A 27,757-nucleotide genomic window follows, 5' to 3' on the forward strand; every position below is an offset into this window, starting at 1 on the left:
TATTACAATTCAGCGGACAATACACCATTACTTAATTTTTACCACTTCCAGTCACTGGAGCAGGCTTGTGCCTGCAGTGTATTGCAGCATGTATTAGTGCATATATAAAACTCTGAGGCCGCAATATAGTCCCCCAGCGACAGGCAGCTCCATTAAAATTTTCTCATAAGTCTCCCTACAAGCTAAACTTGCATAAATGTCGGCAAGGAAGCGCAAAGGGGCTTCTAAACCAGGCAAGATGCCTGACTTTTTCCCACACCAATGTCGCACGACTGGCCAGGATGGTGCCGGCGGACATGCAAATAGGGTTTGCGGATCTCCATCCATGCCTTCTCCGGCTGGATCCCACAACCGAGAGGCCTCCTTTAGCTCTCCCCCACCGTCGTCATCATCCAGCCCGGTGAAAAGTAAATCAAGGAGGCACGATGAAACAGACCTCAACTTGGAGGTAAGCCCTATTCCTAAAGACTCGTACACACGTACCGATCGTCGGCCGAACGATCGGCCGTCTTTTGTCCAGGGCTGTCAAAAGACTGCACACAAATTTTTTCGGCCAACAACAGCCGACTGCAGAAGTGATGTCATGTGATGGTTAACTTTCCTTGTCTTTTTTCTTTTCTGAGCATGCCCAGTCTTGATAATCTGCTGTCTGTCGGCCGAAATCTGTACTGACTGGCGAACAATCGGCCGTTCTGGTGTTGGCCAACAAAAATTTGAATGCCTGCACGACAGATTCTTTTCGGCCGAAAGTGCGCTGTCGGAAGCATCATACTAACAAGCTTACAATCGGCCGATCGGTCGTCGGCCGAATATTTACGGCCGACAATCGGTACGTGTGTACGGGGCTTTACTCTCTGGATACAAAAGGACCAATACTCTGACTTCCCCACTAGGGGTCAGCCAGTGATGGACACTTTGCTCAAAGACATGATGATATCATTGAGGTCCACTATACACAATGATATCATGTCTCTGGCCCTTCAATTTAAAGCTGATATCACTGCTGTATCCGATAGTCACCCATATAGAAAGTAAGATGGGAGAATTTACTACTACTTTTAATAACATGGTGGATGCGCACAATGAAACCAACTCTGAGTTGTTCCAAATGAAACGTAAATTGGCATATTTAGAAGACAGAAGTAGGAGGAACAATGTTAAGATATGTGGAATCCCTAAATCGATCAGACCTCAAGAAGGCATAATTCATTGACATACTTAAAGAGGTGCTGCCCAAATCACCTTTGTCATAGATCGCATTCATAGACTGTCTAAGCCTAAGCACAATCCCTCCCGTCTGCCACGAGCAGAGATGTATAGTAACGAAGTAGAACTACTTAAGTACTGTACTTAAGTACCGAAATGCGGTATCTGTACTTTCCTAGAGTAGAATTTTTTTCTCCTACTTCTACTTTTACTTCACTACATTTTTTCGATGATTTCGATACTTCTACTCAAGTATTTTTTTTTGTGCTGCATAGTTACTAGTTACTTTTAAAAAAAATTACCACTACCAGAACAGTAGATGGCAGGTTGCATAAAGCTCAAAAAAATGTGTATAATGTCATTTGTAAATCAGCGCATACGAAAATAAAGGCTGTGTATAATAAAAGCTGCTATACCAAATCTTTCCAATAAAAAGAAAATATGAAACAAACAAATAAATGGTGCTACAGTGCTTAAAGTGCATCAAGAAACTACTAACAAACACAACTTGGCTGTGCGAATAAAGTGCCTGTGCAATGGATATAATATCATCGTTGCCCCCAGTGCCCTGCCCACACTCCACACAGTATCAAAAATAGGTGTACGTTTAGTAAACTGAGAAGTTTTCTCTCAGCTCACTTCTCGGCAGTTCTCAGAGAAAAAATATCTCCTCCTGGCACCCAGTTTAGAAGGCGGAGAACTTCACTTCTCACAGGGTGATCAGAGGAGAAGTTTTTTCTCTGAGAACTGCCGTGATCTGTGTATAACTGGGTGGACTGCTTGTAATCTCACAAGATATTGTGAGATTACAGCGCTGCTAAGTTTAAAAAGTGAAACTAAACTTTAAAAGAACTCATAATGACACGTTCTGACACATGAAAACATATCTATACACACACACACACACACACATGCACAGTATATATATATATATATATATATATATATATATATATATATATATATATATATATACACACCAGTACATACAGTATATATATATATATATATATATATATATATATATATATATATACACACACACACACCAGTACATACAGTATATATATATATATATATACACACCAGTACATACAGTATATATATATATATATACATATATATATATATATATACACACACACCAGTACATACAGTATATATATATATATATATATATATATATATATATATATACACACACCAGTACATACAGTATATATATATATATATATATATATATATATATATACACCAGTACATACAGTATATATATATATATATATATATATATATATATATATATATATATATACACACACACCAGTACATACAGTGTATATATACACCAGTACATACAGTATATATATATATATACATATATATGTATATACACACACACCAGTACATACAGTATATATATATATATATACACACATATATACACCCACAAACACACATACATACATACAATATATACATTCATTTTGAACCCACTGGTGCTGAATGCTGATATATAGGAAGAAAGAAGTCTTCTTCCTCTTATCACACAGCTTCTCCCCCTGATTCTCCACCTCTGAGCTGGAGAAGCAGAAAGAGGAGATCTTCAAAGAGAAGCACAGTGATAAGGTGACATCATGTGTTACTAAACTGGCCGTTTCTGTTGCAGTGAATGCAAGCTGTTTGTGTACTGAGATGAGAAGAGAAGACTATGTTCTCCACTACTCTTCTCAGTAATTTAAACCAGCAATGCTCTGAGACAAGCCGTGATCATCCAGATCTCGGCTTATCTCAGTTTACTAAGCGTACACTATAAAGTGACATGAATGTGCTAATGCCTAAATGCAGTGAAAATAATTATTCCCACAATGTAACAGTAAATTCAATTCATATAAAATATGACAATAAATCACAATAAAATAAGTTATGAAATAAGTTAGGTCAGGTTGAAGTGTGTAAACCTTTCTATAACGAAAAGTCCATAAATGAATTCCAGTGTGCAAATCTAAAGTGTGACTTCACTTGTCAGAGGCTTCCACCTCCTTCAGTGCTCGAGTGACCGACCAACACACTTAATGGTGGTGGCACTGGTGGATAGTGTCTGGGTGGCACTGTGGCACTGACTGCACTGGTTCAAAAAGCCATATATATTTAATTATTTCAATTCTCAATCTCATAGGTCCTCTCCTCATAAGATATTAATAATTTAAGATTAGGTGATGAACTTCTTGGCGGCCCTGGCAGGATGACGGAGACACCCGCCACTTCTGGAGCTGAGCCGATGTGATTCCCCAACATGTGACAAAGTGACGCTTTTATATATAAAAATGAAATAAAATATACTGACTCAAAATTTAGTAGTAGGTAGCGTGTAGCAGTAGGCAGCACAACTCAATTCAATCAATCCCACAGCCTCGCTCGCGCCGCGGCCCGTGGAATCACTGTCATGATCATCAAGTTAAGAGACCGCACTGGAGGAGCCGCGCTGCCGTCTTACCGCTCGAGGTCTCTGCCTCTAAACGTGTTGTGTGTCACTCAGACTCCACCCCTTAGGGCACTTACTGAGAGGAGTTGTGACGCGGGCGGCGGGACGCAGGAGCAGGACTCTGAGCATTTTCTTCGTTATCTCATCTTCTTCTCTCTGTGAGTGAGGTGGACCGTGGAGAGGGCCTAATCCTTGCCATGGCAAATGTGCCATTTGAGAATCAAATAATCAATATAAAATATTAATATATTATATACACACGGGTCATGGGTGGCTTTTTTGAACCAAGAAGAGTGAGACTGACGGCTATGATGATTATCCGACTATCCATGATCCATGGACCATAAGTGTTGTGTTGTGGTGGTGCCTGTGCTTCCTGCGGCCTGCCTCTGCCTGTGCGGCTGTGCCTGCCTCTGCCTGTGCGGCTGTGCCTGCCTCTGCCTGTGTGGCTGTGCCTGCCTCTGCCTGTGCTACCTGCGGCCTGCCTCTGCCTGTGTGGCTGTGCCTGCCTCTGCCTGTGCTTCCTGCGGCCTGCCTCTGCCTGTGCGGCTGTGCCTGCCTCTGCCTGTGCGGCTGTGCCTGCCTCTGCCTGTGTGGCTGTGCCTGCCTCTGCCTGTGCGGCTGTGCCTGCCTCTGCCTGTGCTTCCTGCGGCCTGCCTCTGCCTGTGCGGCTGTGCCTGCCTCTGCCTGTGCTTCCTGCGGCCTGCCTCTGCCTGTGCGGCTGTGCCTGCACTGCAGTGGCCATTGGCAGTGGCACTTGACTTGAGCAAAGCAAATGAGCACTACTAGTGTGAAGGACAGGTGGTGGAAGCATGTTCTGACAAGTTCTTATAATGAAAATAATATAGACAGCTTTTTGAACCAGTGCAGTGCCAGTGCTATGAAGGTGAGAGGCAGAGAGAGAGGCTATCCAGTCCTCCACTTTACTGAGCAGATGACAGAAGAAAGGTGGAAGCATCTGACAGCAAGTGACAGCACTTCTTAGATTACACACTGGAATTCAGTTATGGACTTTTCCTTATAAAGTTTAGTTTACACACTTAAACTTGCACCTAACTTATTCACAATCACAACTTATTTTATTGTGGTATTGTCATATATATTTTATATGAATTACATTTACATTGTGGGAATAATTTGCACTGCATTTAGCACAGACATGTCACTTTATTTTTGATACTGTGGGCGATGATTTTGAATACAAGAAGAATATATATAATTGCAGGCACTTTATTAGCATTTTTAGCACAGCCACTTTGTTAGTAGTTTTTGATGCATTTTTCACTTTAAGCGTTGTAGGTTTGATGAAGCTGGCCTGGCACATCATCATCAATTGAGCAAATCAAATCAAACCGCGATTAAGAAGACTGCGCATGCTCCTGTTCTGCCTTTTGATCAGCTGAAAAGATGGACGAACCAAAAACACCGCCTTCCACCCCTGGCCCTTCAACTTCAAGTGATCTGCCTGGCTGTGAGAGTGAGGAAGCTCAGGAAGGAGACCACCCCTGGCTTTAAAAGGGGAAGGGAGGGACTTTATCTGTTTTCGTTTACAAAAAGTTACAGCCTAAGGAATTGTGATTGTCCTTTAGGTTAATCATTTGAATAAATCATTTGAAATAATAAAAAACAATATGATGTTCAAACTTTTGACTTCTTTCTTTAATAACTACATAATACAGTACTTCTACTTCTACTTTCAGTACTTGAGTAGAATTTTTTTTTCAAAACTACTGGTACTTTTTACTTTTAGTACTTAAGTAGCAATTTTTTTGAAAAAACTACTTGCAATACTTAAGTAAAAAAAATGTTGAATACTTTAGTACTTCCACTTAAGTAACTTTTTCTGCGAGCACTTCCACTTCTACTTAAGTCACTTTTTGATCGAGCACTTGTACTTTTACTCAAGTAGAAATTTTGAGTACTTTATACAAGTCTGGCCACGAGACACAATTGCTTGCATCCATTTTTATCATGTCAAAGAGCAATTTAGGCTTGCCACAAGAAGACGTGAGTCCCCTACCCTCAGCTTTTACATTACAACAAAGACGACAGCTGGCTACTATCACTAAGCCTCTAAACAATCTTGACATCACATACCATTGGCTTTATCCTGCAAAGCTGTTGATTGAAGAATGGCGATACGCATGTTGTGACCACTGTCAAAGAGGGTATCCGCCTGCTGCGCAAATGGGGCATACTGGACCAAGACCAATCATGGCCCGATAACCCTCATACCTCATCACCCACTGTTAACCGTGCCTCAGATTCAGATGAAGACTGACACTGTGGAGCTCACTCAATCCTTGTTATGCTTATACTGCACTAGGCCATGGAGGATGTACACATTCTTCCCTTGGACTATCACACCCCCTTGCCTCCTATCGCACAGATTCGAACCTGAATTGCTTCTTTGTTCTTGTGTTTTTTTTGTGCTTTTCCTTTTATCTCTATTTTTGTTTTTGTTTTATTTTTTTTTCTGTGCATTTTTGCTCTCTTTTTTTTTTGTACCATTCAGCGGATCCTGTGGACCAAGCCAGCACCTCAACAAACGTTGGATCATCTCACCATGGACCACAACCTTCCTGAATACCATCCTCAGAGTACCTTTCTGCTAGTAACTGCTTCCCTACGGGACCCCAGTAACCAGGTATTTTTCTTTTCTACGGGACCAGATATCACAGGTGACTTCTCTCCTCATAGTACTGCCTTGTTTTTTCATGATTCCACTGCACTCCACCACTTTCTTCCGCAATGTCCTTCACTATATCTTAGCTTAACATGAAAGGCCTAAACAGCCCTTACAAAAGACAAATGGCATGGAAGGAAACGGTTCAGTTGAAATGTGACATTATGTGTTTCCAGGAAACTCATTTTGCAGACTGAAATCCCACTGTTTTTCAATATCGCCTTTTCCCGCATATATTTATGGCCAATTGCCTGTCTAAAAAGGGCGGGGTTGCCATAGCTGTAGAAAAACACTGTAAAATTCCAACCAGTGGATACTCACTTAGACCCATCTGGCCGCTATATCATATTGGTCTGTGAGGTTAACAACACTAGGCTCACACTGGCATTAATATATTTACCTAATACAAAACCACTCTCTTACCTGCAAAAATTTGGAAAAAGGTCACTGCAGTGAAACAAGGACACGTTATTCTAGACTTTAATGCCACACCAGCTAGAGACCTAGATTTCTCCAATATATCCAGTAAACACAAGAGAAAAGTATACTTGTCGCAATTCATCTCCTCATCTGAACTCTTCGATGTCTGTCGGTGCCAACACTCATCAGAACGTGACTATACCTTCTACTCTAATGTACACCATTCTTATTCTCGTATTGATGTTTTTTTGGTTGATAGATTTTTGCTTCAAAAAGTTTCCAGATCTTCTATTCATTGTATAACATGGTCGGATCATGCACCAATATCTATCAGTGTGGGGGTGGCCAGCTCTGAGACGCGGGCGAACAGATGGCGCAATGATGTATACATTATGTCCCAACCTGAGAACGTCAAAGAACTACATTCACATCTGGAGGAATATTTTGCCATCAATTCCACCTCGGTTGCCGACCCCTTCACATTGTTCTCCTTTGTCAGTCAGCGGCGGAGGCAGTTCGGCCCTGGGTGTCACCCTGGGGCTCACTGGCAGTCTGGCACCCCCCAATTTGTGGCACCTGGGGCGGACCGCCCCCCTCCCGCCCCTCACCCCAAAGCACCCCCATGTTGAGGGCATGTGGCCTGATAGGATTCGGGGGGGTGCTTGCTTTTTGCCCCCCTTTCTTTGGCTGCCAGGCTGCATGCTAAGCCTAAGGGTCTGGTATGAATTTTGGGGGGACTACCACGCTGTTTTTTAAAAAAAATGTTTAATTGCTGGCATTCTTTTGTTTACATTTCAGCTGTCAGTGGTGGCCCTGCTCCCTAACAACTGGCTTGGGCATAACTTCGAACTCCTAAAGTTTTAATTGAAATCACGCTGTAAATTCTCACTTAAATCACACTAAAAAACTGATAGAATTCACAGCGCAGCAGTGTGAACCGAGGCTGAAGGTATTGGTTTTAGTTTGAGAGCATTTGCATGAGTAAAAGCACTCATGCAAATGCTTAGTACCAGCACCGATAACAGCAGTGGCGGCTGGTGAAGTTTTAAGATGGTGGGGCGCAAGACCCCGCCCTTCCATGTTGACCCCTCCAATTTCTCAGAAGCCCCACCCATTATAGACTCCACCCATTTTGTCCCCTGTATTTTGCTTGCGTGAACAAATTCTCCCAATATATCACTATATCACATATTAAGGGGTCCATCAGTACTAGTATATCCCATAATAGGGAGCAGGGGCCCTATTATGGGATATACTGGAAGATACATCCTATTATGGGATACACTGACTGAGAGTGGCTCAAACCCCACAGTACAGACCCCCCCCCAGCAGAAACCCCACAGTACAGACCCCCTAGCACAAACCCCACAGTACAGACCCCCTAGCACTAATCCCACAGTACAGACCCCCTAGCACAAATCCCACAGTACAGGCCCCCTAGCACTAATCCCACAGTACAGACCCCCTAGCACAAACCCCGCAGTACAGGCCCCCTAGCACAAACCCCACAGCACAGACCCCCTTTCAATGTAGTGACCAGCGTACATGCCCCCTTTCAATGTAGTGACCAGCGTACATGCCCCCTTTCAATGCAGTGACCAGTGTACATGCCCCCTTTCAATGTAGTGACCAGTGTACATGCCCCCTTTCAACGTAGAGACCAGCATACATGCCCCCTTTCAATGTAGTGACCAGTGTACATGCCCCCTTTCAATGTAGTGACCAGCGTACATGCCCCCTTTCAATGCAGTGACCAGCGTACATGCCCCCTTTCAATGTAGTGACCAGCGTACATGCCCCCTTTCAATGCAGTGACCAGTATACATGCCCCCTTTCAATGTAGTGACAAGCATAAATGCCCCTTTTCAATGTAGTCACCAGCATACATGCTCCTCAATGTAGTGACCAGCATACATGCCCCCTTTCAATGTAGTGACCAGCATACATGCCCCTCAATGTAGTGACCAGCATACATGCCCCTCAATGTAGTGACCAGCATACATGCCCCCTTTCAATGTAGTGACCAGCATACATGCCCCCTTTCAATGTAGTGACCAGCATACATGCCCCTCAATGTAGTGACCAGCATACATGCCCCTCAATGTAGTGACCAGCATACATGCCCCTCAATCTAGTGACCAGTGTACATGCCCCTCAATCTAGTGACCAGTGTACATGCCCCTCAATGTAGTGACCAGCGTACATGCCCCCTTTCAATGTAGTGTCCTCCTTAAGATCTTTTTGTATGCCCGTTTGCAGTGAGAGCAGCATGGATTTTAGTGTGGCCTCAGATGCTGGAGCATCTGTAACAGGGAAGGCTGACAGGGGTTCTGTGTTGGTATTTTCCTGTCCTGTATATTGCTGACAGTGATGCGCAGCTGCTCCATAATGCCTGATCATTGCATCCCTCTGTCGGGGTTATTGGGGGTTGATTAAAATAATAATAGGTAAAAATAAAAATGATTTTAAAAGTCATGTATATGCCATATTATGCATATAAGATTCTGAACAGGACAGGATACATTTTGTTAGGAGTTCATGGGAAGTTCATGTTCTTTTACAAGATGCCTTTACATAGTCTTAAGTTCTACAGAAAATCCTTGTAAGTCTGCAGTCATAAATAAGACCCCTTTACACATCTCATCAGATAAGAATCAATTGGCGAGACATCGTACTAGTCACTCATGGCTAGTCTGGCCTGTTATCTTATCTGTATATATAACAATGAACAATATAGTCAGTATATTTCTTTTAAAGGATTATTTAAAAATAAGTTTTAGAAAACATCATCATATGTAAGATGTATATTAACGATAATACATTGTTTTCTTATTAATATAGAAGTGTGAACTTGATACTTATATAATATTAGATATATAATATACATATATATATAAGTATACTTTTCTATGATGTGTAAGGACTTGTGAGTCTTAAAAACGAATTACTTCATGTTAAGGCATGTGGTAGGAGTGTTTATAGAATTGCTTTAGACTAGTTTATGTCTAAGTGTTCAAAGATGTCGTAAATATTACCAACTTAGACGAAATGCCTGACAACTTTGGCATGGTCATATAAGTAATGGCTTCTCACTAGCCGACAGGTCAATAGGTCATCAGATAACGAATTGTTTTAATTATGTTAAATACAAAATCTAATGAATGGTACGACACTGCCCTCTGCAGGCAAAATACCAGGTGCAGTCTTGAGATAATTTTAGATATTTCCATATAAAAATATTATATTGTCTTAAAAATATAATTATTGAAATGGCATTACTTGCCAAGGTGAATGATGGAGACACAGGTGGACATTTATGTATGTACTGGAAATCTGGACAAAGTTTTATGTTGTGTTATATGATTAATCTCACATATAGAGAAATCATCATTTAACTTTATTATCCAAGTATGGGGTTAATTATCAAAAGAGGCGTGTCTATGACCTCACCAGTTTAGGTATAGAATATCCCGACCAATTGGGATAATGTTTTATCCCTCTGGGTTTTACTTATGGTAATTTTTATAGCTCTTTGTTCTTACCATATAAAAGACCAACCCAGATGTGAGAGGACACATTACATTACACTACTGACAACACACCTTACACTTACACCACACACGCTATTACATTTCTCAATAGACTCATCCAGACATACTCTACCTTGGTCCACATCATTCATCTGAAACTTGAAGGGAATCCACCATCTTAAGAAAGGCATCCATCTTAGGACTCTGGTAACTATTTGAAGCTAGCGGCTATCTTAAGTATGGTAAATATGCCTTGCTATGTTATTTGATTTTATTCAACAATTGTTTATTCTTTCCTTATATGTTTTATATTGCATATTTAAAGGGTAATGAGATTACAATCCCAGCCGTATAAGCCATGGTAGATTTTTCTCTAAATAGCTGATTTTTGTTTTTATACATTTTTATTAATATCAGATTAAGTGCATTATTTGCAATTTTAAGTCTTCCGTTTTGCATGGCTTATTCTCATTTCATCTGCAGTGGAATGACTTTGGCTATGTGATTACGCAGACCATTGTAGTCTGTTTATATAGAACATTAATTTATGGCTTATACTATACCTGGGAAGAAATGGTAATCTTGCTTTCGTTTTACTTTCGTTTTACTTTCACTTTGTTTCAGTTTCACTTTCATTATTGAGCTAAACATCACATTGCATTGATTATTTGAAGTTAGTATTTTTATGCAGAGTTATCGTTTTGTGTCACTTCTTGTTTGATCATATATCGTGTTTGCATGTCTTGAGAATAAATATTTTTATATATATTCCACGCTGTAGACTGTACTCACTAGGATTGGTATATGCTTTTAAAAAGAAATTAATCAATTAAAAAGAATTCACGACATTGATTTATGGCAATAGGTGAAGACTCTCCTTTTTCATAGATCTTTGCTTATTAACCATAAATAAATACACTGCTATATTCAGAGCAGTATAAATATTCTGACATAAGCACGAGCGCAAGATATTTATTATTAAATATTCTTACACCTCTACACCCGGTGTACTCACTACTCTGCCCCGCCGGCCGGTGTACCTGGCCCTCACACACTCGCTTTCACCATGCCAGGCTCTTCGCCTCTCCCCGTCAGACCACACACATCCATCATCCCGATGTGAGCAGACACTGACTGAGAATGGTCTGTGTGCAACGAGCAGGGAGGAGGGGGGGCCCTCTGTGTGCCCCGTGAAGGTGGAGGGGGAGGGGGGAGCCCTCCACATTTACCTCGGCCGACAGTATTAGTGCCAAATCCCCATCCGGACTGCCGGGGTCACCGGGGAGGAGGGGGGGGGAGGAAAAGGACAGTGTCACGTCAGGTCAGCAGGTCTCACAAGCAGCAGCATCTTACCTTCTTCTTCAGACTCCACATGCAGCTCTCCTCTCTCTTGGCGGGCGGGAAGGATGGGGGGCGGCGTGTGGGCGGTGCACAGGATCGTCCCGGGATGTCCTCCTGTGATTGGTCCAGGCTGGAGTCTGGACCAATCACAGCCAGGACATCAGTAAAGTGGGGAGTGTCGGGGCGCATTGCTCTGCGCCCCGATGACCCCCAGAAGGCCGCCAATTGGCGCCTCTGTCTGCCTCCCATGGGAGGCAAAACCCCATACCCACTACTATGTCCGGCGCCCCTAGTGGGCTGAAAATTGACTTTTTTTTTTAATAATCTTTTTGTTCTTCTTTTCTTCTGGGGAGGGGGGGCGGCGCCCCTGCGCCCCCTATCGGCTGGCCGCCACTGGATAACAGTATCGGTACAGCTCTAATTTTAATAATAATATCTCTTGTTTTTGGTTGTGGGAATGTTATCGGAATGTCTGCAACCAATTCATTAAAGAGTGCTTTATGAGTGTTCTTGTGAACATTAATATTGGTAACAGAATGGATAATTGTCTAGATTATTGCGCAGTAGCAACAGCCTGAAAATACTACATATTCCTGTGTCCCTCAATGGATTGAATTTTTTTTTTCCAACAAGCTTTATCTATTCTGGCTATTTCGATTTTATGCAATAAAACCCTGCCCTGAGCAAACTGACAACATAACAAAAAATTAGAAAACTGTTTCTTCATATCATTATTAACTTTTAAAATCACAAATGTACGTGTTGTAGCACTAGCAACAGGTAGGTTTAAGCCAGGTTTGGCAAACCCAGTGAGAAGTCAGCAAATCCTGAATTTAGAGCCAAACCCAACTGAAGTCAATATGAGCTGAATCTTGCTATATTTTATGAACAGACACACATTTACTAATTTACATAAACATGAACTTACTTGTTGTGGCCTCAACAATCTCAGAAGCTGGGCCATAAACTCCATTGTTAGTGACTGCATAGACAGTAAAGTTGTAATCTGATCCTGGCTGTAGAATTGACACAACCATGCTGGTATTTTTTAAATTAAATGTTATCACAAAATCTGATGCTTGAACTGTCACATTATAGGTATATGTTTTGTTATTTGGGTCACTGGATTCTGTCCAAAAGACTCTCACTTCATGAGGAGATATGTTGGATACATTCAAGCCTTTAACTATTGATGGCCCTAGATAGACAAAGAGCAAAAATCATTATACACATATAATGAGTAGCGATACACAAATTCATACAAAAAATAGTTGATTTGGCAATTCTCTCGAATGTATTCATGGAGTTTTTTTGGTCTAAAGACTAAAAGACAGATTCATATTCCTTTTTGTCAACAACTTTCAGGGGTGCCATTTTTTGCTATGTGTCCAGTAAAAAAATTTAGACAAAGAATATGCATATTTTATTTAGGGGCAGGGCATTCATTTAAAATGGGAGTAGATCCACAAGAGACATACAGTATGTATATGTATGCATATGTAGAGGAGTAATGAATGAATCAATCTAAAAACTAGATGAAGTTGGTTAACTGCAGGTTTTATGTTTCTCCTGTACTGTATATCCATGCACATTTTTCTGTTCATTTTCTAATATTTTTTTTTCCATTTATTAATATTGATTGACTGCATTGCTCAACTGATTGAAGAACAATTTTGTACTGTCTGCGATACTTTTTCTTTTATTTGCACTAACATCCAAATTTTCAGGACAAGCTTTTGGGGTGTACCTCCTTCTTCAAGGTCCAAGCAGTACTAATACATAAAGTTTTTGCAGAATGTTAAGTAATACAGTACAATGTTTGATAAAAAGGCACAAACAAACATACAGAGCAGTATTAATGCAACTTAGGTAGTTAGTGAGATAAGGCAGTGGGAAAGCTATAGATGGGGAGGGGTGATCGTAAAACTGTTGGATAATGATTTAGAAAACCTGGGTCCACATGTAGTCCATTATCTTTCGTGTCAAATAGAATTATCATTCTTAAGTTTTCCTTTCCTGAGTAGTTTTGAAGTTCCCTTTAAGAACCAAAACATTCATGTCTTCCATGGTGTGATCAGACTATGAGAAATGATGCCCCACAGGTGTGCAGAAATCATCTTCCTTATGTTCCTTAACCACTTGTTGGTGTTGGAGCTGGAGAGAGTCCAGAGAAGGGCAACTAAACTAATTAGGGGATTGGAGGACCTTGATTATGAGGAGCGTCTGCAATCGCTTGATTTATTCTCCCTGGAGAAGAGACGCCTGAGGGGGGACATGATAGCAATTTTTAAATATCTAAATGGGGATCTAGGCTTAGAAAAAAAGCTGTTCAGTCGAAGGGATTGCATGAGAACTCGGGGACATACAATGCGATTAGAGGAGAAGCGTTTTAACCTCAGGCAACGTGGGGGGTTCTTTACTGTTAGGGCTACAAGAGTGTGGAATTCTCTACCACATGAGGTGGTTTCTGCGGGTAGTATGGTGGCTTTCAAAAGACTCTTAGACGTGCATCTCAAGGATCAGAACATTCAGGGGTATGCAAGATGATTACAGCCACACACATCTACACAGGTTGAACTGGATGGACTTTTGTCTTTATTCAACCTCACCAACTATGTAACTATGTAACTTAAGCCCCGGAAGATTTTATCCCCTTCCTGACCAGGGGGTATTTTGCGATTCGGCACTGCGTGACTTTAACGGACAATTGCGCGGTCGTGCGATGCTGTATCTAAACAAATTTGGCGTCCTTTTTTTCCCACAAATAGAGCTTTCTTTTGGTGGTATTTGATCACCTGTGCGATTTTTTGATCACGCGCTATAAACAAAAAAAGAGCGTAAATTTTGCAAAAATAGCAATATTTTTCACATTTTTTTATATGAAATTCCCCCCCAAAAAAATGTAAAAATCAAAATTTTTTAACATTTTCGGCCAATTTGTTTTATGCTACCTATGTTTGGTAAAAAAAAATCGCAAAAAGCGTATTTTGATTGGTTTGCGCAAAAGTTATTGCGTTTACTAACAAAGGGAAAGATTTTTGTCATTTTTGTTGTTTTGTTTTTAACGCGTAATGGCGGCGATCTGAGATTTTTTTTGCGGTACTGCGATATTGCGGCGGACAGATCGGACCCTTCACTGACATTTTTGACACTTTTGGGGTTACCAGTGACATTTCTACAGTAATCAGTGCTATACATATGCACTGTTACTGTAAAAATACACTGGCAGTGAAGGGGTTAACTTTTTTTGAAAGGGAGGGGCTATGTGTGTCCCTAGGGGCGTGCTTTCTACTGTGATTGGCTGTGGCTTCAGATGTATGAAGAGTGATCAATGGTTCTACATAGTAGAACCGTATGATCATCCTTCATACACAGGGGAGAATGACAGGCAGCTTGTTTACACAAGCCGTCTGACTTTCTCCCTCTCCCCCACCGATGGCAGAGTGACCGGCGGACATCGGGTCCGCCGGTCACACGTGCGGGGGGGTCCGTGACCACGCGGGAGCGGGAGCACGCCTCTGGGGGCGCGCGCTCGCTCCCTAGACCCTCACAAGCTAGTGACGTAGCCCTACGTCACTTTGCCTGTGAGGGGCTGACTGCCGACGTAGATCGGCGTTAGGCAGTCAGTCAGCAAGTGGTTAAAGTGATACAAAAGTCTGTTTAAAAAAAAAAAAAATTACAAACATGTTATACTTACCTGCCCTGTGTAGCAGTTTTACACAAAGCAGCCCAGATCCTCATTTTCTTGGATCCCTCTTAGGAGCTTCCAGCCCCTCCCTCCTGTTGAGAGCCCCCATAGCAAGCATATTTGTATGGAGACACCGAGCCAAGCCACAGCTCCCTGTGTCCATTCAGACACTAAACCGCATTGGCTGACTGACTTGGATTGACAGCAGTGGAAGCCAATGACACCACGCTGCTGTTTTAGCCAATGAGGAGGACAGTCCCGGGCACCTGAGACACTCCTGCAATGTCACTGGATTGAGATGGGATCAAGTAAGTATTAGGGGGCTGTAGGGGCCGGTGCACACATAGAATGCATTAAGATAAACAAACTTCTGCCTTTACAACCACTTTAATGCTGTGTCTATGTAAATGAATTCTTAGCACACCATTTTTTTCAAGATGGTTCCCTCATGGACCGCAACATGCTCCCTACTAGAACAACATTCCTTTCCCCTACTGGATTTTTTTTCAAATCCAACATTTCCTTTCACAGTATTGACCCTGACTCTTCTGTATCATGCTCCCTTACCACCATTTGAAACTCTATGCACTCAATAGGGATGATCAAACGGTTCGGGTCGACCACCGGTTCGTCCCGAACATTGACTGTTCGAAATTCAGCCAAATTCGGAAATTTTTGCGGTAAAAGTTAGGAATTTGGCACCAGAATCGCCCAAAATGCAATGGGACAGGAACTGGGCCTTAAAAGCCCATGATTGGACCAGAAACACGAGTAAAAGCCAATTGAGGGGGCAGGAGGATGCTCGGAATGTGATTGGAGTGACTAGGGGGTCCAGAGGCTAATCAGTAGTGAATACGCCCCCCAGTATATAACAAAGCCCCGCCAAATCTATAGCACTGTAATACAGGGGCTGTGGAAGAGAGTGGGAGCAGTTCTGTTACTCCTGCTGCAAAAGTGTCATTTAGCAATTATTAGTGTGAGGAAAGGGATATGCAGTGTAGTTAGGGTACTATATACCACTATAGTTAGATTCAATAACCTAGTTTCTGTAGGGAAAGTGTTAAGTGTCAGGGTGACTGTAGTGTAGTTTAGGGTGAACTGACTCTGACTGCTATGCCAGGGTGAGCGAACTCATTCATGTCAGGGTGACCGCCATAGAAAAAAGATAATTTTTTTAATAATCCAGATATAGACTGGGCAGAAGGAACCACGCACTCAGCCAAGGCTAGGCAGTTCCTAAATGTTTTGCAGGACAATTTCATGGGTCAGATGGTGAATGCACCGACAAGAAACAATGCGGTACTTGACCTACTGATTACCAACAATACAGACCTGCTCACAGATATAGAAATACGGGACAACTTAGGAAACAGTGACCATAGGTCAATTAGTTTCAGTATTAATTACAGTAATAGGAAATACAAGGGTAATATAAGGACACTGTAAACAAGCAAAAAATTGGGGGAGCAAACCCTGAACATGTATATCTAAAGCCAGTGCAGCTATGGACCAAGCAACATGTATATTAAAAAGAATAGCGCACACATGCAAAAGAAATGACTATCAAATATGGAGACAATCCATAAATAAAAATGGGGATTTAGTCCCACCATATGGCCATATCGTGCTCAAGCCCACCACTGCGTCAAAGTACCCCATTATCAGTGGGTCCTACACTATCCATAAAAAAGGGGTGAATCCAGCCTCTCTAACCCTTGGAGACAACACTCCTTGCTGGGAAAGATGTGCTAATGCACTACAGGGGACTCCTCCTATATCTACTTGATAGTGGACACCGATAGAGTACAGGTGTGTGTGGGGGATGGGATGCTCAACCTCAGAAGTCTGGTCAGAGTCTGGCATCCCATCCCCCACACACACCTGTACTCTATCGGTGTCCACTATCAAGTAGATATAGGAGGAGTCCCCTATAGTGCATTAGCACATCTTTTCCAGCAAGGAGTGTTGTCTCCAAGGGTTAGAGAGGCTGGATTCACCCCTTTTTTATGGATAGTGTAGGACCCACTGATAATGGGGTACTTTGACGCAGTGGTGGGCTTGAGCACGATATGGCCATATGGTGGGACTAAATCCTCATTTTTATTTATGGATTGTCTCCATATTTGATAGTCATTTCTTTTGCATGTGTGCGCTATTCTTTTTAATATAAGGACACTGAATTTCAAAAGAGCCAATTTCCCTAAACTGCGCTCGCTGCTAGAAAATATCAAATGGGATAGAACCCTGGGAACAAAGAACACGGAGGAAAAATGGGAGTGCTTCAAGAGCATACTTAACAAGGGGATTGGCCAGTGCATTCCAAAGGGAAATAAATTTAAAAGAGCAAAACTAAACCCTGGGTGGCTAAACTCCAACATAAAAATGTATATTAGTGCTAAAGAAAAGGCCTTCAAAAAATACAAGACTGAGGGGTCTTTGGCAGCATTTAAGCATTACAAAGAGTGTAATAAGAAATGTAAAGATGAAATCAGGGCGGCTAAAATAGAACACGAGAGACATATAGCGGAGGAGAGTAAAAAGAACCTCAAGAAGTTCTTTAAGTATATAAACCGTAAGAAAGCGAGGCCAGAACACATAGGCCCCAAAAAAGATGACAAAGGAAATATGGCCACTGAGGACAGAGAAAAGGCGGAAGTGTTAAATAATTTCTTCTCTTCAGTCTTCACAAAAAAATCGGGGGCTACACGAACCTTGCTTGTAAGGCCGAACTAAATAATACACCTCAGGAAGTGCCGCCATGGCTAAGAGAAGATAGACTTAGAGCTAAACTAGAGAAACTTAACATAAATAAATCCCCGGGACCGGATGGCTTGCACCCGAGGGTTCTTAATGAGTTCAGCCAGGTGATTGCCAGACCATTATTCTTGATCTTTAAGGATAGTTTACAGACGGGTATGGTGCCAGCTGATTGTAAAAAAGCCAACGTGGTACCAATATTTAAAAAGGGGCCGAGATGTATCCCGGGTAACTATAGGCCGGTCAGCCTAACATCAGTAGTCTGCAAAATTTTGGAGGGGATGTTAAGGGACCACATACAAGACTTTAGTAATGAAAACGGTATTATAAGTAGTAATCAGCATGGATTCATGAAAAATCATTCTTGCCAAACCAATCTATTAACCTTCTACGATGAAGTGAGCTGCCACCTAGATAAGGGAAAGCCTGTGGATGTGGTGTATCTGGACTTTGCAAAGGCCTTTGACACCGTTCCCCACAAACGCTTACTGTACAAACTAAGGAAGGTAGGTATGGACCATAAGGTGAGTACCTGGATAGAGAACTGGCTCCAGGGGAGAGTTCAGAGGGTGGTGATTAATGGGGAGTACTCGGATTGGGTGGGTGTGGAAAGTGGGGTCCCCCAGGGTTCTGTCCTAGGACCAATCTTGTTTAATTTATTCATAAATGATCTAGAGGAGGGGATATCGAGTACAATCTCAGTATTTGCAGATGATACTAAACTAGGCTTGCCAATATCTTCTATGCAGGATGTGGAAACCTTGCAAGCGGACCTGAACAAAATAACGGGGTGGGCAACTACATGGCAGATGAGGTTTAATGTTGAAAAATGTAAAGTAATGCACCTGGGAGCCAGAAACCAGAAAGCAAGCTACTCACTTGGGGGGAAACCTCTGGGTGAGTCTAGGATGGAAAAGGACTTGGGGGTACTGGTAGACAACAGGCTTGGCAGTGGCATGCATTGCCAAGCCGCTGCAAGCAAAGCCAACAGAATACTGGGATGTATAAAAAGGGGATTCACTCCAGAAATAAAGAGATTATTCTCCCACTCTACAAGACTCTGGTCTGGCCACATCTGGAGTATGCTGTCCAGTTCTGGGCACCGGTCCTCAGGAAGGATGTGCTGGAACTGGAGAAAGTCCAGAGAAGGGCAACAAAAATAATTAGGGGAATGGAGGACATCAGCTATGAGGAAAGGCTACAATCACTGAACTTATTCTCTCTGGAGAAGAGACGATTGAGGGGGGATATGATATCAATGTACAAATACTGTACTGGCGACCCTAGCATAAGGAACAAACTATTCAGGGAAAGGAGATACAATAAGACACGTGGCCACTCACTAAAACTAGAGGAAAGGTGGTTTAACCTTAAAGTGCGTAAGGGGTTCTTCACTGTAAGAGCGGTAAGGATGTGGAATTCTCTTCCACAAGCAGTCGTATCAGCAGGGAGCATTGATAGTTTCAAAAAACTATTAGATGGGCACCTTAGAGACCACAACATACAGGGGTATACAATGTACGGTTAAAAGCAAACACACACACACATCGTAGGTTGAACTGGATGGACTGATGTCTTTTTTCAACCTCACTAACTATGTAACTATGTAATTTTTCTTAGACTTTTTAGTAGAGCAGGGATGGGGCTCCGCTACTTTCACACCTGGGCGTTTTTGTTGCAGGCGTTTATTGGGCTTTTTTTGTGGAAGTCTTTGGAGGCAGGCATGACATCTGAACTTCTGTGTAGGGGTATATACACACACACACATATATATGTATATATACACATACACACACATATAGGTGTGAAAGGAGCAGAACTCTATCCCTGCGCTAATGAAATTATTTGCAGGGATAGGGTTCCTCTCCTTTCACACCTATATGTGTGTATGTGTATATATATATATACAGTGGGTACGGAAAGTATTCAGACCCCCTTAAATTTTTCACTCTTTGTTATATTGCAGCCATTTGCTAAAATCATTTAAGTTCATTCTTCTTCCTCATGAATGTACACATAGCACCCCATACTGACAGAAAAACACAGAATTGTTGACATTGTTGCAGATTTATTAAAAAAGAAAAACTGAAATATCACATGGTCCTAAGTATTCAGACCCTTTGCTGTGACACTCATATATTTAACTCAGGTGCTTTCCATTTCTTCTGATCATCCTTGAGATGGTTCTACACCTTCATTTGAGTCCAGCTGTGTTTGATTATACTGATTGGACTTGATTAGGAAAGCCACACACCTGTCTATATAAGACCTTCCAGATCACAATGCATGTCAGAGCAAATGAGAATCATGAGGTCAAAGGAACTGCCTGAAGAGCTCAGAGACAGAATTGTGGCAAGTCACAGATCTGGCCAAGGTTACAAAAAGATTTCTGCTGCACTTAAGGTTCCTAAGGGCACAGTGGCCTCCATAATCCTCAAATGGAAGACGTTTGGGACGACCAGAACCCTTCCTAGAGCTGGCCGTCCGGGCCAAACTGAGCTATCGGGGGAGAAGAGCCTTGGTGAGAGAGGTAAAGAAGAACCCAAAGATCACTGTGGCTGAGCTCCAGAGATGCAGTCAGGAGATGGGAGAAAGCTGTAGAAAGTCAACCATCACTACAGCCCTCCACCAGTCGGGGCTTTATGGTAGAGTGGCCCGACGGAAGCCTCTCCTCAGTGTAAGACACATGAAAGCCTGCATGGAGTTTGCTAAAAAATACCTGAAGGACTCCATGATGGTGAGAAATAAGATTCTCTGGTCTGATGAGACCAAAATAGAACTTTTTGGCCTTAATTCTAAGCGGTATGTGTGGAGAAAACCAGGCACTGCTCATCACCTGTCCAATACAGTCCCAACAGTGAAGCATGGTGGTGGCAGCATCATGCTGTGGGGGTGTTTTTCAGCTGCAGGGACAGGATGACTGGTTGCAATCGAGGGAAAGATGAATGCGGCCAAGTACAGGGATATCCTGGACAAAAACCTTCTCCAGAGTGCTCTGGACCTCAGACTGGGCCGAAGGTTTACCTTCCAACAAGACAATGACCCTAAGCACACAGCTAAAATAACGAAGGGGTGGCTTCACAACAACTCCGTGACTGTTCTTGAATGGCCCAGCCAGATCCCTGACTTAAACCCAATTGAGCATCTCTGGAGAGACCTAAAAATGGCTGTCCACCAACGTTTAACATCCAACCTGACAGAACTGGAGAGGATCTGCAAGGAGGAATGGCAGAGGATCCCCAAATCCAGGTGTGAAAGACTTGTTGCATCTTTCCCAAAAAGACTCCTGGCTGTATTAGATCAAAAGGGGGCTTCTACTAAATACTGAGCAAAGGGCCTGAATACTTAGGACCATGTGATATTTCAGTTTTTCTTTTTTAATAAATCTGCAACAATGTCAACAATTCTGTGTTTTTCTGTCAGTATGGGGTGCTATGTGTACATTCATGAGGAAGAAGAATGAACTTAAATGATTTTAGCAAATGGCTGCAATATAACAAAGAGTGAAAAATTTAAGGGGGTCTGAATACTTTCCGTACCCACTGTATATATATATAATGTGTGTGTGTGTATATATACCCCTATACAGAAGTTCAGATGTCATGCCTGCCTCCAAAGATGCCCAAAAAATGCCCAATAAACGCCTGCAACAACACACCTGGGCGTTTTTGTTGCAGGCGTTTATTGGGCATTTTTTGTGGAAGTCTTTGGAGGCAGGCATGACATCTGAACTTCTGTATAGGGTTATATATACAGACACAAATATATATATCTATATATCTATATCTATATCTATATATATACACATACACACATATAGGTGTGAAAGGAGAGGAACCCTATCCCTGCAAATAATTTCATTAGCGCAGGGATAGGGTTCCGCTCCTTTCACACCTATATGTGTGTATGTGTATATATACATATATGTGTATGTGTATATATACCCCTATACAGAAGTTCAGATGTCATGCCCGCCTCCAAAGACTTCCACAAAAAATGCCCAATGAACGCCTGCAACAACACACCTGGGCGTTTTTGTTGCAGGCGTTTATTGGGCATTTTTTGTGGAAGTCTTTGGAGGCAGGCATGACATCTGAACTTCTGTATAGGGGTATATATACACACACACATATATATATATATATATATACACACATACACACATATAGGTGTGAAAGGAGAGGAACCCTATCCCTGCAAATAATTTCATTAGCGCAGGGATAGGGTTCCGCTCCTTTCACACCTATATGTGTGTATGTGTATATATACATATATGTGTATGTGTATATATACCCCTATACAGAAGTTCAGATGTCATGCCCGCCTCCAAAGACTTCCACAAAAAATGCCCAATAAACGCCTGCAACAACACACCTGGGCGTTTTTGTTGCAGGCGTTTATTGGGCATTTTTTGTGGAAGTCTTTGGAGGCAGGCATGACATCTGAACTTCTGTATAGGGGTATATATACACACACATATATATATATATATATATATATACACACATACACACATATAGGTGTGAAAGGAGAGGAACCCTATCCCTGCAAATAATTTCATTAGCGCAGGGATAGGGTTCCGCTCCTTTCACACCTATATGTGTGTATGTGTATGTATACATATATGTGTGTGTGTATATATACCCCTACACAGAAGTTCAGATGTCATGCCTGCCTCCAAAGACTTCCACAAAAAAGCCCAATAAACGCCTGCAACAAAAACCCCCAGGTGTGTTGTGGCAGGCGTTTATTGGGCATTTTTTGTGGAAGTCTTTGGAGGCAGGCATGACATCTAAACTTCTGTGTAAGGGTATATATTTACACACACACATATATGTATATATACACATACACACATATAGGTGTGAAAGGAGCGGAACCCTATCCCTGCACTAATGAAATTATTTGCAGGGATAGGGTTCCTCTCCTTTCACACCTATATGTGTGTATGTGTGTATATATATATATATATATATATATATATATATAAATATGTGTGTGTGTATATATACCCCTATACAGAAGTTCAGATGTCATGCCTGCCTCCAAAGACTTCCACAAAAAAGCCCAATTAACGCCTGCAACAAAAACGCCCAGGTGTGTTGTTGCAGACGTTTATTGGGCATTTTTTGGGCGTCTTTGGAGGCAGGCATGACATCTGAACTTCTGTATAGGGGTATATATACACACACATATATATATACACACATATAGGTGTGAAAGGAGAGGAACCCTATCCCTGCAAATTATTTCATTAGCGCAGGGATAGGGTTCTGCTCCTTTCACACCTATATGTGTGTATATATACATATATGTGTGTGTGTGTATATATATATACCCCTACACAGAAGTTCAGATGTCATGCCTGCCTCCAAAGACTTCCACAAAAAAGCCCAATAAACGCCTGCAACAAAATGCCCAGGTGTGAAAATAGCGTAGCCCCATCCCTGCGCTAATAAAAATTCTAAGAAAAATTATCTTTTTTTTCTGGTTCTGGACATGCTACAGAGCTGAAACTTCACATGTACACTTTTTAGACCCCCCCCCAGACACTAAATCCAAAGAAATCTAATTTTTTTTTTCAATAATTTTTTCAATAATTGGCTCTCTATCAAAAACGACAATTTTTAAGAACTTTTTTTTGTGTGATTAATAGTCCCTGGGGCATGACCCAGAACCGTATGCACTTTTTAGGGGCATTTATTGGGTTTTAGGGCTTCAAAATTGTGGTTTTTGATTACCGAAGTTCGGGTCCGATTGATTTCAATGGGGTTCTGGAATCCAGACCCAAACTTTCGGGAAGTTCGGGTGTTCTGGTCTAACCAAACTTTTCAAAAGTTCAATCATCCCTAGCACTCAAACCTCACCTCAACAACACATGATCTCTACCATCAATAATATGCTCTTTGATTCCACTTCCCCCTAAGTCAGGGAAGGCATGCTGAATGTGGGAACGGGATCTGCAGGCTAAACTATCTGAAGATCAATGGGAACGTATCTACACTGTAGCACACAAAGGCTCTCTTAAGGTCACAATACAAGAAAATAATTACAAATCCCTTATCCGATGGTACAGCACACCCTCCTTACTCAATAAATGTATTCCTGATATCACAGATAAATGTTGGCGCTGCTCCAGTCCATGAATTAATCTCACAAATTTCCACCTTATCCTTACAACATACCCCAGCCCAGTTCCTTCTACATCACTTCACTACACTCGGGAAAGAATTGGCGTTAAGCACCAATAGTACCCGCGCAACAGTAAATATTATGAAAACTCAAAAACAATAATTACAATTAACTTGCAAAAAATAATAAACCTGAGTGGGAGCCGCAACATAAACGTGGGAAAAAATGTTAAGTGATAAAAAATGATATAGTGATATATAATAAAGCTGAGCTCAACCTATTTTGTGCACTAAGTATACATAAGAAAGGTACTCAAACCAAACAAAATATTATAACAGGTGCAAACCTATTAACACATAGAGATGGCCTTGCAGTTCGCCCGGCGGTCGGTTCGCGGCAAATTTTGCTTGTTTGCTACCGGCCAAATTTGCGAACACATGGCGTCGTTCGCGGCGGCCATATTAGTTTACATTGGGGAGAACTTTGACCCATGACACAGCCGACAGGTGGAACGGGACAGCCAATTGAAACATTTCAGCACATGGACATGCCCCTTACCCTATAAATAGACCTAAGCTGTCAGCCATTTCACATTCCGCTTTCTGCCATTGTAGGGAGAGGTCTGCTGTGCTCACGAGGGAGAGTTTGCTAGATACAAATAGCTCTGTGAAGATCCACAAAAGTCCTTTTCAGGGCTGGTATTTCAGTATAGGTCTACTAGTATCTTTTCAGTTTAGGGACAGGTATCCAGTCGTTGCTTTAGGGGCAGTTAGAGATCGGATGCAGTCACACAAATTGCTCTGTTAATGTCCACAAGAGTCCTTTTCAGGGCTGGTATTTTGGTATAGGTCCAGTCTCTCTCCAGTATAGGGACAGGTATCCAGTCTGTGCTTTAGGGGCAGTTAGAGATCGTCATCTGCAGCGACACAAATCGCTCTTTTAATGTCCACAAAAGTCATTTAAAGGGCTGCAATTTTTTTGGTATTGCTGTGCAGTGCACTAAAAAGGGGGGGGGGGTTGGGAGAGGGGGTAATCCACAGTATAATATACTTTGTAGAAAGCATATTATAGTGGATTAGTAGTATTATTGTGCACTGTGCAGCATTGTGACAGGTGTGGTGACTGAGCATTGCTGCAGCAATACTACACACAGTGACAAAAGCACTTATAATGTATTATAACTAGTATAACAGACCAATTGCCCCCCCCCCCCAATACCACATATTGAAGTGGGGTGTTATCTGAGTATACTTTTACATGTTTACTTGCGTCCTGCAACAATATTGCCTCTTTTGCTGAGTTACTGTAAGTCTGATACACAGTGCCAATTTCATTGGCCAATTTTTTTGAACTGCTGTGATAGACAAGTGCCCCCCCCCCCCAATAACACATATTGAAGTGGGGTGTTATTTAACAGTATAATTTTCTAAGAGTGTATTTTAGTCCTGCAAAAATTTGGCCACTTGCTGTGTAAACAGTGCTACACACAGTGACAACAGTTACTGGCCAATTATTTGTAGAACTGGTGTAATAAACCTGTGGCCTCCCAATACCACATATTGAAGTGGGGTGTTATTTAACCACTTAAGCCCCGGAAGATTTTACCCCCATTCCGACCAGGGGGTGTTTTGCGATTCGGCACTGCGTGACTTTAACGGACAATTGCGCGGTCGTGCGACGCTGTACCTAAACAAATTTGACGTCCTTTTTTTCCCACAAACAGAGCTTTCTTTTGGTGGTATTTGATCACCTGTGCGATTTTTTGATCACGCGCTATAAACAAAAAAAGAGCGTCAATTTTGCAAAAATAGCAATATTTTTCACATTTTTTTATATGAAATTCCCCCCAAAAAAAATGTAAAAATCAAAATTTTTTAACATTTTCGGCCAATTTGTTTTATGCTACCTATGTTTGGTAAAAAAAATCGCAAAAAGCGTATTTTGATTGGTTTGCGCAAAAGTTATCGCGTTTACTAACAAAGGGAAAGATTTTTGTCATTTTTGTTGTTTTTTTTTTAACGCGTAATGGCGGCGATCTGCGATTTTTTTTGCGGTACTGCGACATTGCGGCGGACAGATCGGACCCTTGACTGACATTTTTGACACTTTTGGGGTTACCAGTGACATTTCTACAGTAATCAGTGCTATATATATGCACTGTTACTGTAAAAATACACTGGTAGTGAAGGGGTTAACTTTATTTGGGAGGGAGGGGCTGTGTGTGTCCCTAGGGGCGTGCTTACTACTGTGATTGGCTGTGGCTTGAGCTGTAAGGACACTGATCAACGGATCTACATAGTAGATCCGAGTGATCAGTGTCTTTACAGCGAGGAGAATGACAGGCAGCTTGTTTACACAAGCTGCCTGACATTCTCCCTCTCCCCCGCCGATCGCCGAGTGGCCGGCGGACATCGGGTCCGCTGGTCACACGCGCGGGGGGGTCCGTGACCACGCGGGAGCGGGAGCGCGCCTCCGGGGGCGCGCGCTCGCTCCCTAGACCCTCACAAGCAAGCAACGTAGCCCTACGTTAGTTTGCCTGTGAGGGGCTGACCGCCGACGTAGATAGTCGTGCGGCGGTCGGCAAGTGGTTAACAGTATAATTTTCTAAGAGTGTATTTTAGTCCTGCAAACATTTGGCCTCTTGCTGTGTAAACAGTGATACACACAGTGACAACAGTTACTGGCCAATTATTTGTAGAACTGTTGTAATAAACCTTTGCCCCCCCCCCAATACCACGTATTGAAGTGGGGTGTTATCTGAGTATACTTTTACAAATGTATTTGTGTCCTGCAGCAATATTGCCTCTTTTGCTGTGTTAAGTCTGGTACACACAGTGCCAAACTCACTGGCCAATTTTTTGAACTGGTGTGATACACCAATGGCCTCCCAATACCACATATTGAAGTGGGTTGTTATCTGAGTAAACTTTTACAAGTGTATTTGTGTCCTGCAACAATATTGTCTCTTTTGCTGTGTTAAGTCTGGTACACACAGTGCCAAACTCACTGGCCAATTTTTTGAACTGGTGTGATACACCAATGGCCCCCCAATACCACATATTGAAGTGGGGTGTTATTTAACAGTATAATTTTCTAAGATTATATTTTAGTCCTGCAAAAATGTGGCCTCTTTTGCTGTGTTAACTGTGCTACACACAGTGACAACAGTTACTGGCCAGTTATTTGTAGAACTGGTGTGATAAACCTGTGGCCCCCCAATACCACAGATTGAAGTGAGGTGTTATTTAACAGTATACTTTTCTAAGATTGTAATTTAGTCCTGCAAAAATTTGGCCTCTTTTGCTGTGTTAACTGTGCTACACACAGTGACAACAGTTACTGACGGACCGGCAGATAGGGAGGAGAGGCAGGCAGAACTTGCATTGCACAAGAGGTACAAAGCAGACTGCAAATGTATCAGGAGCGAGCCATCAATCATGTAAAGTCACAGGATCCATCCCAGTCCCAGAGGTGGCGACTGGAATAAAGTCCTCTTACAAATGGAACTAAGA

The 27,757-nt window shown here is 42.0% G+C and overlaps 1 protein-coding gene across 1 annotated transcript in view; it reads right to left on the reverse strand.

The window, feature by feature from the left end:
• The window catches only part of LOC309568939 (receptor-type tyrosine-protein phosphatase H-like), a gene marked incomplete at its 5' end in the record, with an annotated part of 1,053,085 nt that overhangs the window by 925,380 nt on the left and 99,948 nt on the right, over window positions 1-27,757 (reverse strand). The window contains one exon of the mRNA XM_082274706.1: window positions 12,597-12,866. Within this exon, the coding sequence (XP_082130832.1) occupies window positions 12,597-12,866 (270 nt within the window). The remainder of the gene's footprint in view (window positions 1-12,596; window positions 12,867-27,757) is intronic.

The sequence above is a fragment of the Pelophylax lessonae genome (assembly GCF_965119305.1).
Source record: "Pelophylax lessonae genome assembly, chromosome: 12".
Lineage (NCBI taxonomy): Eukaryota > Metazoa > Chordata > Amphibia > Anura > Ranidae > Pelophylax > Pelophylax lessonae.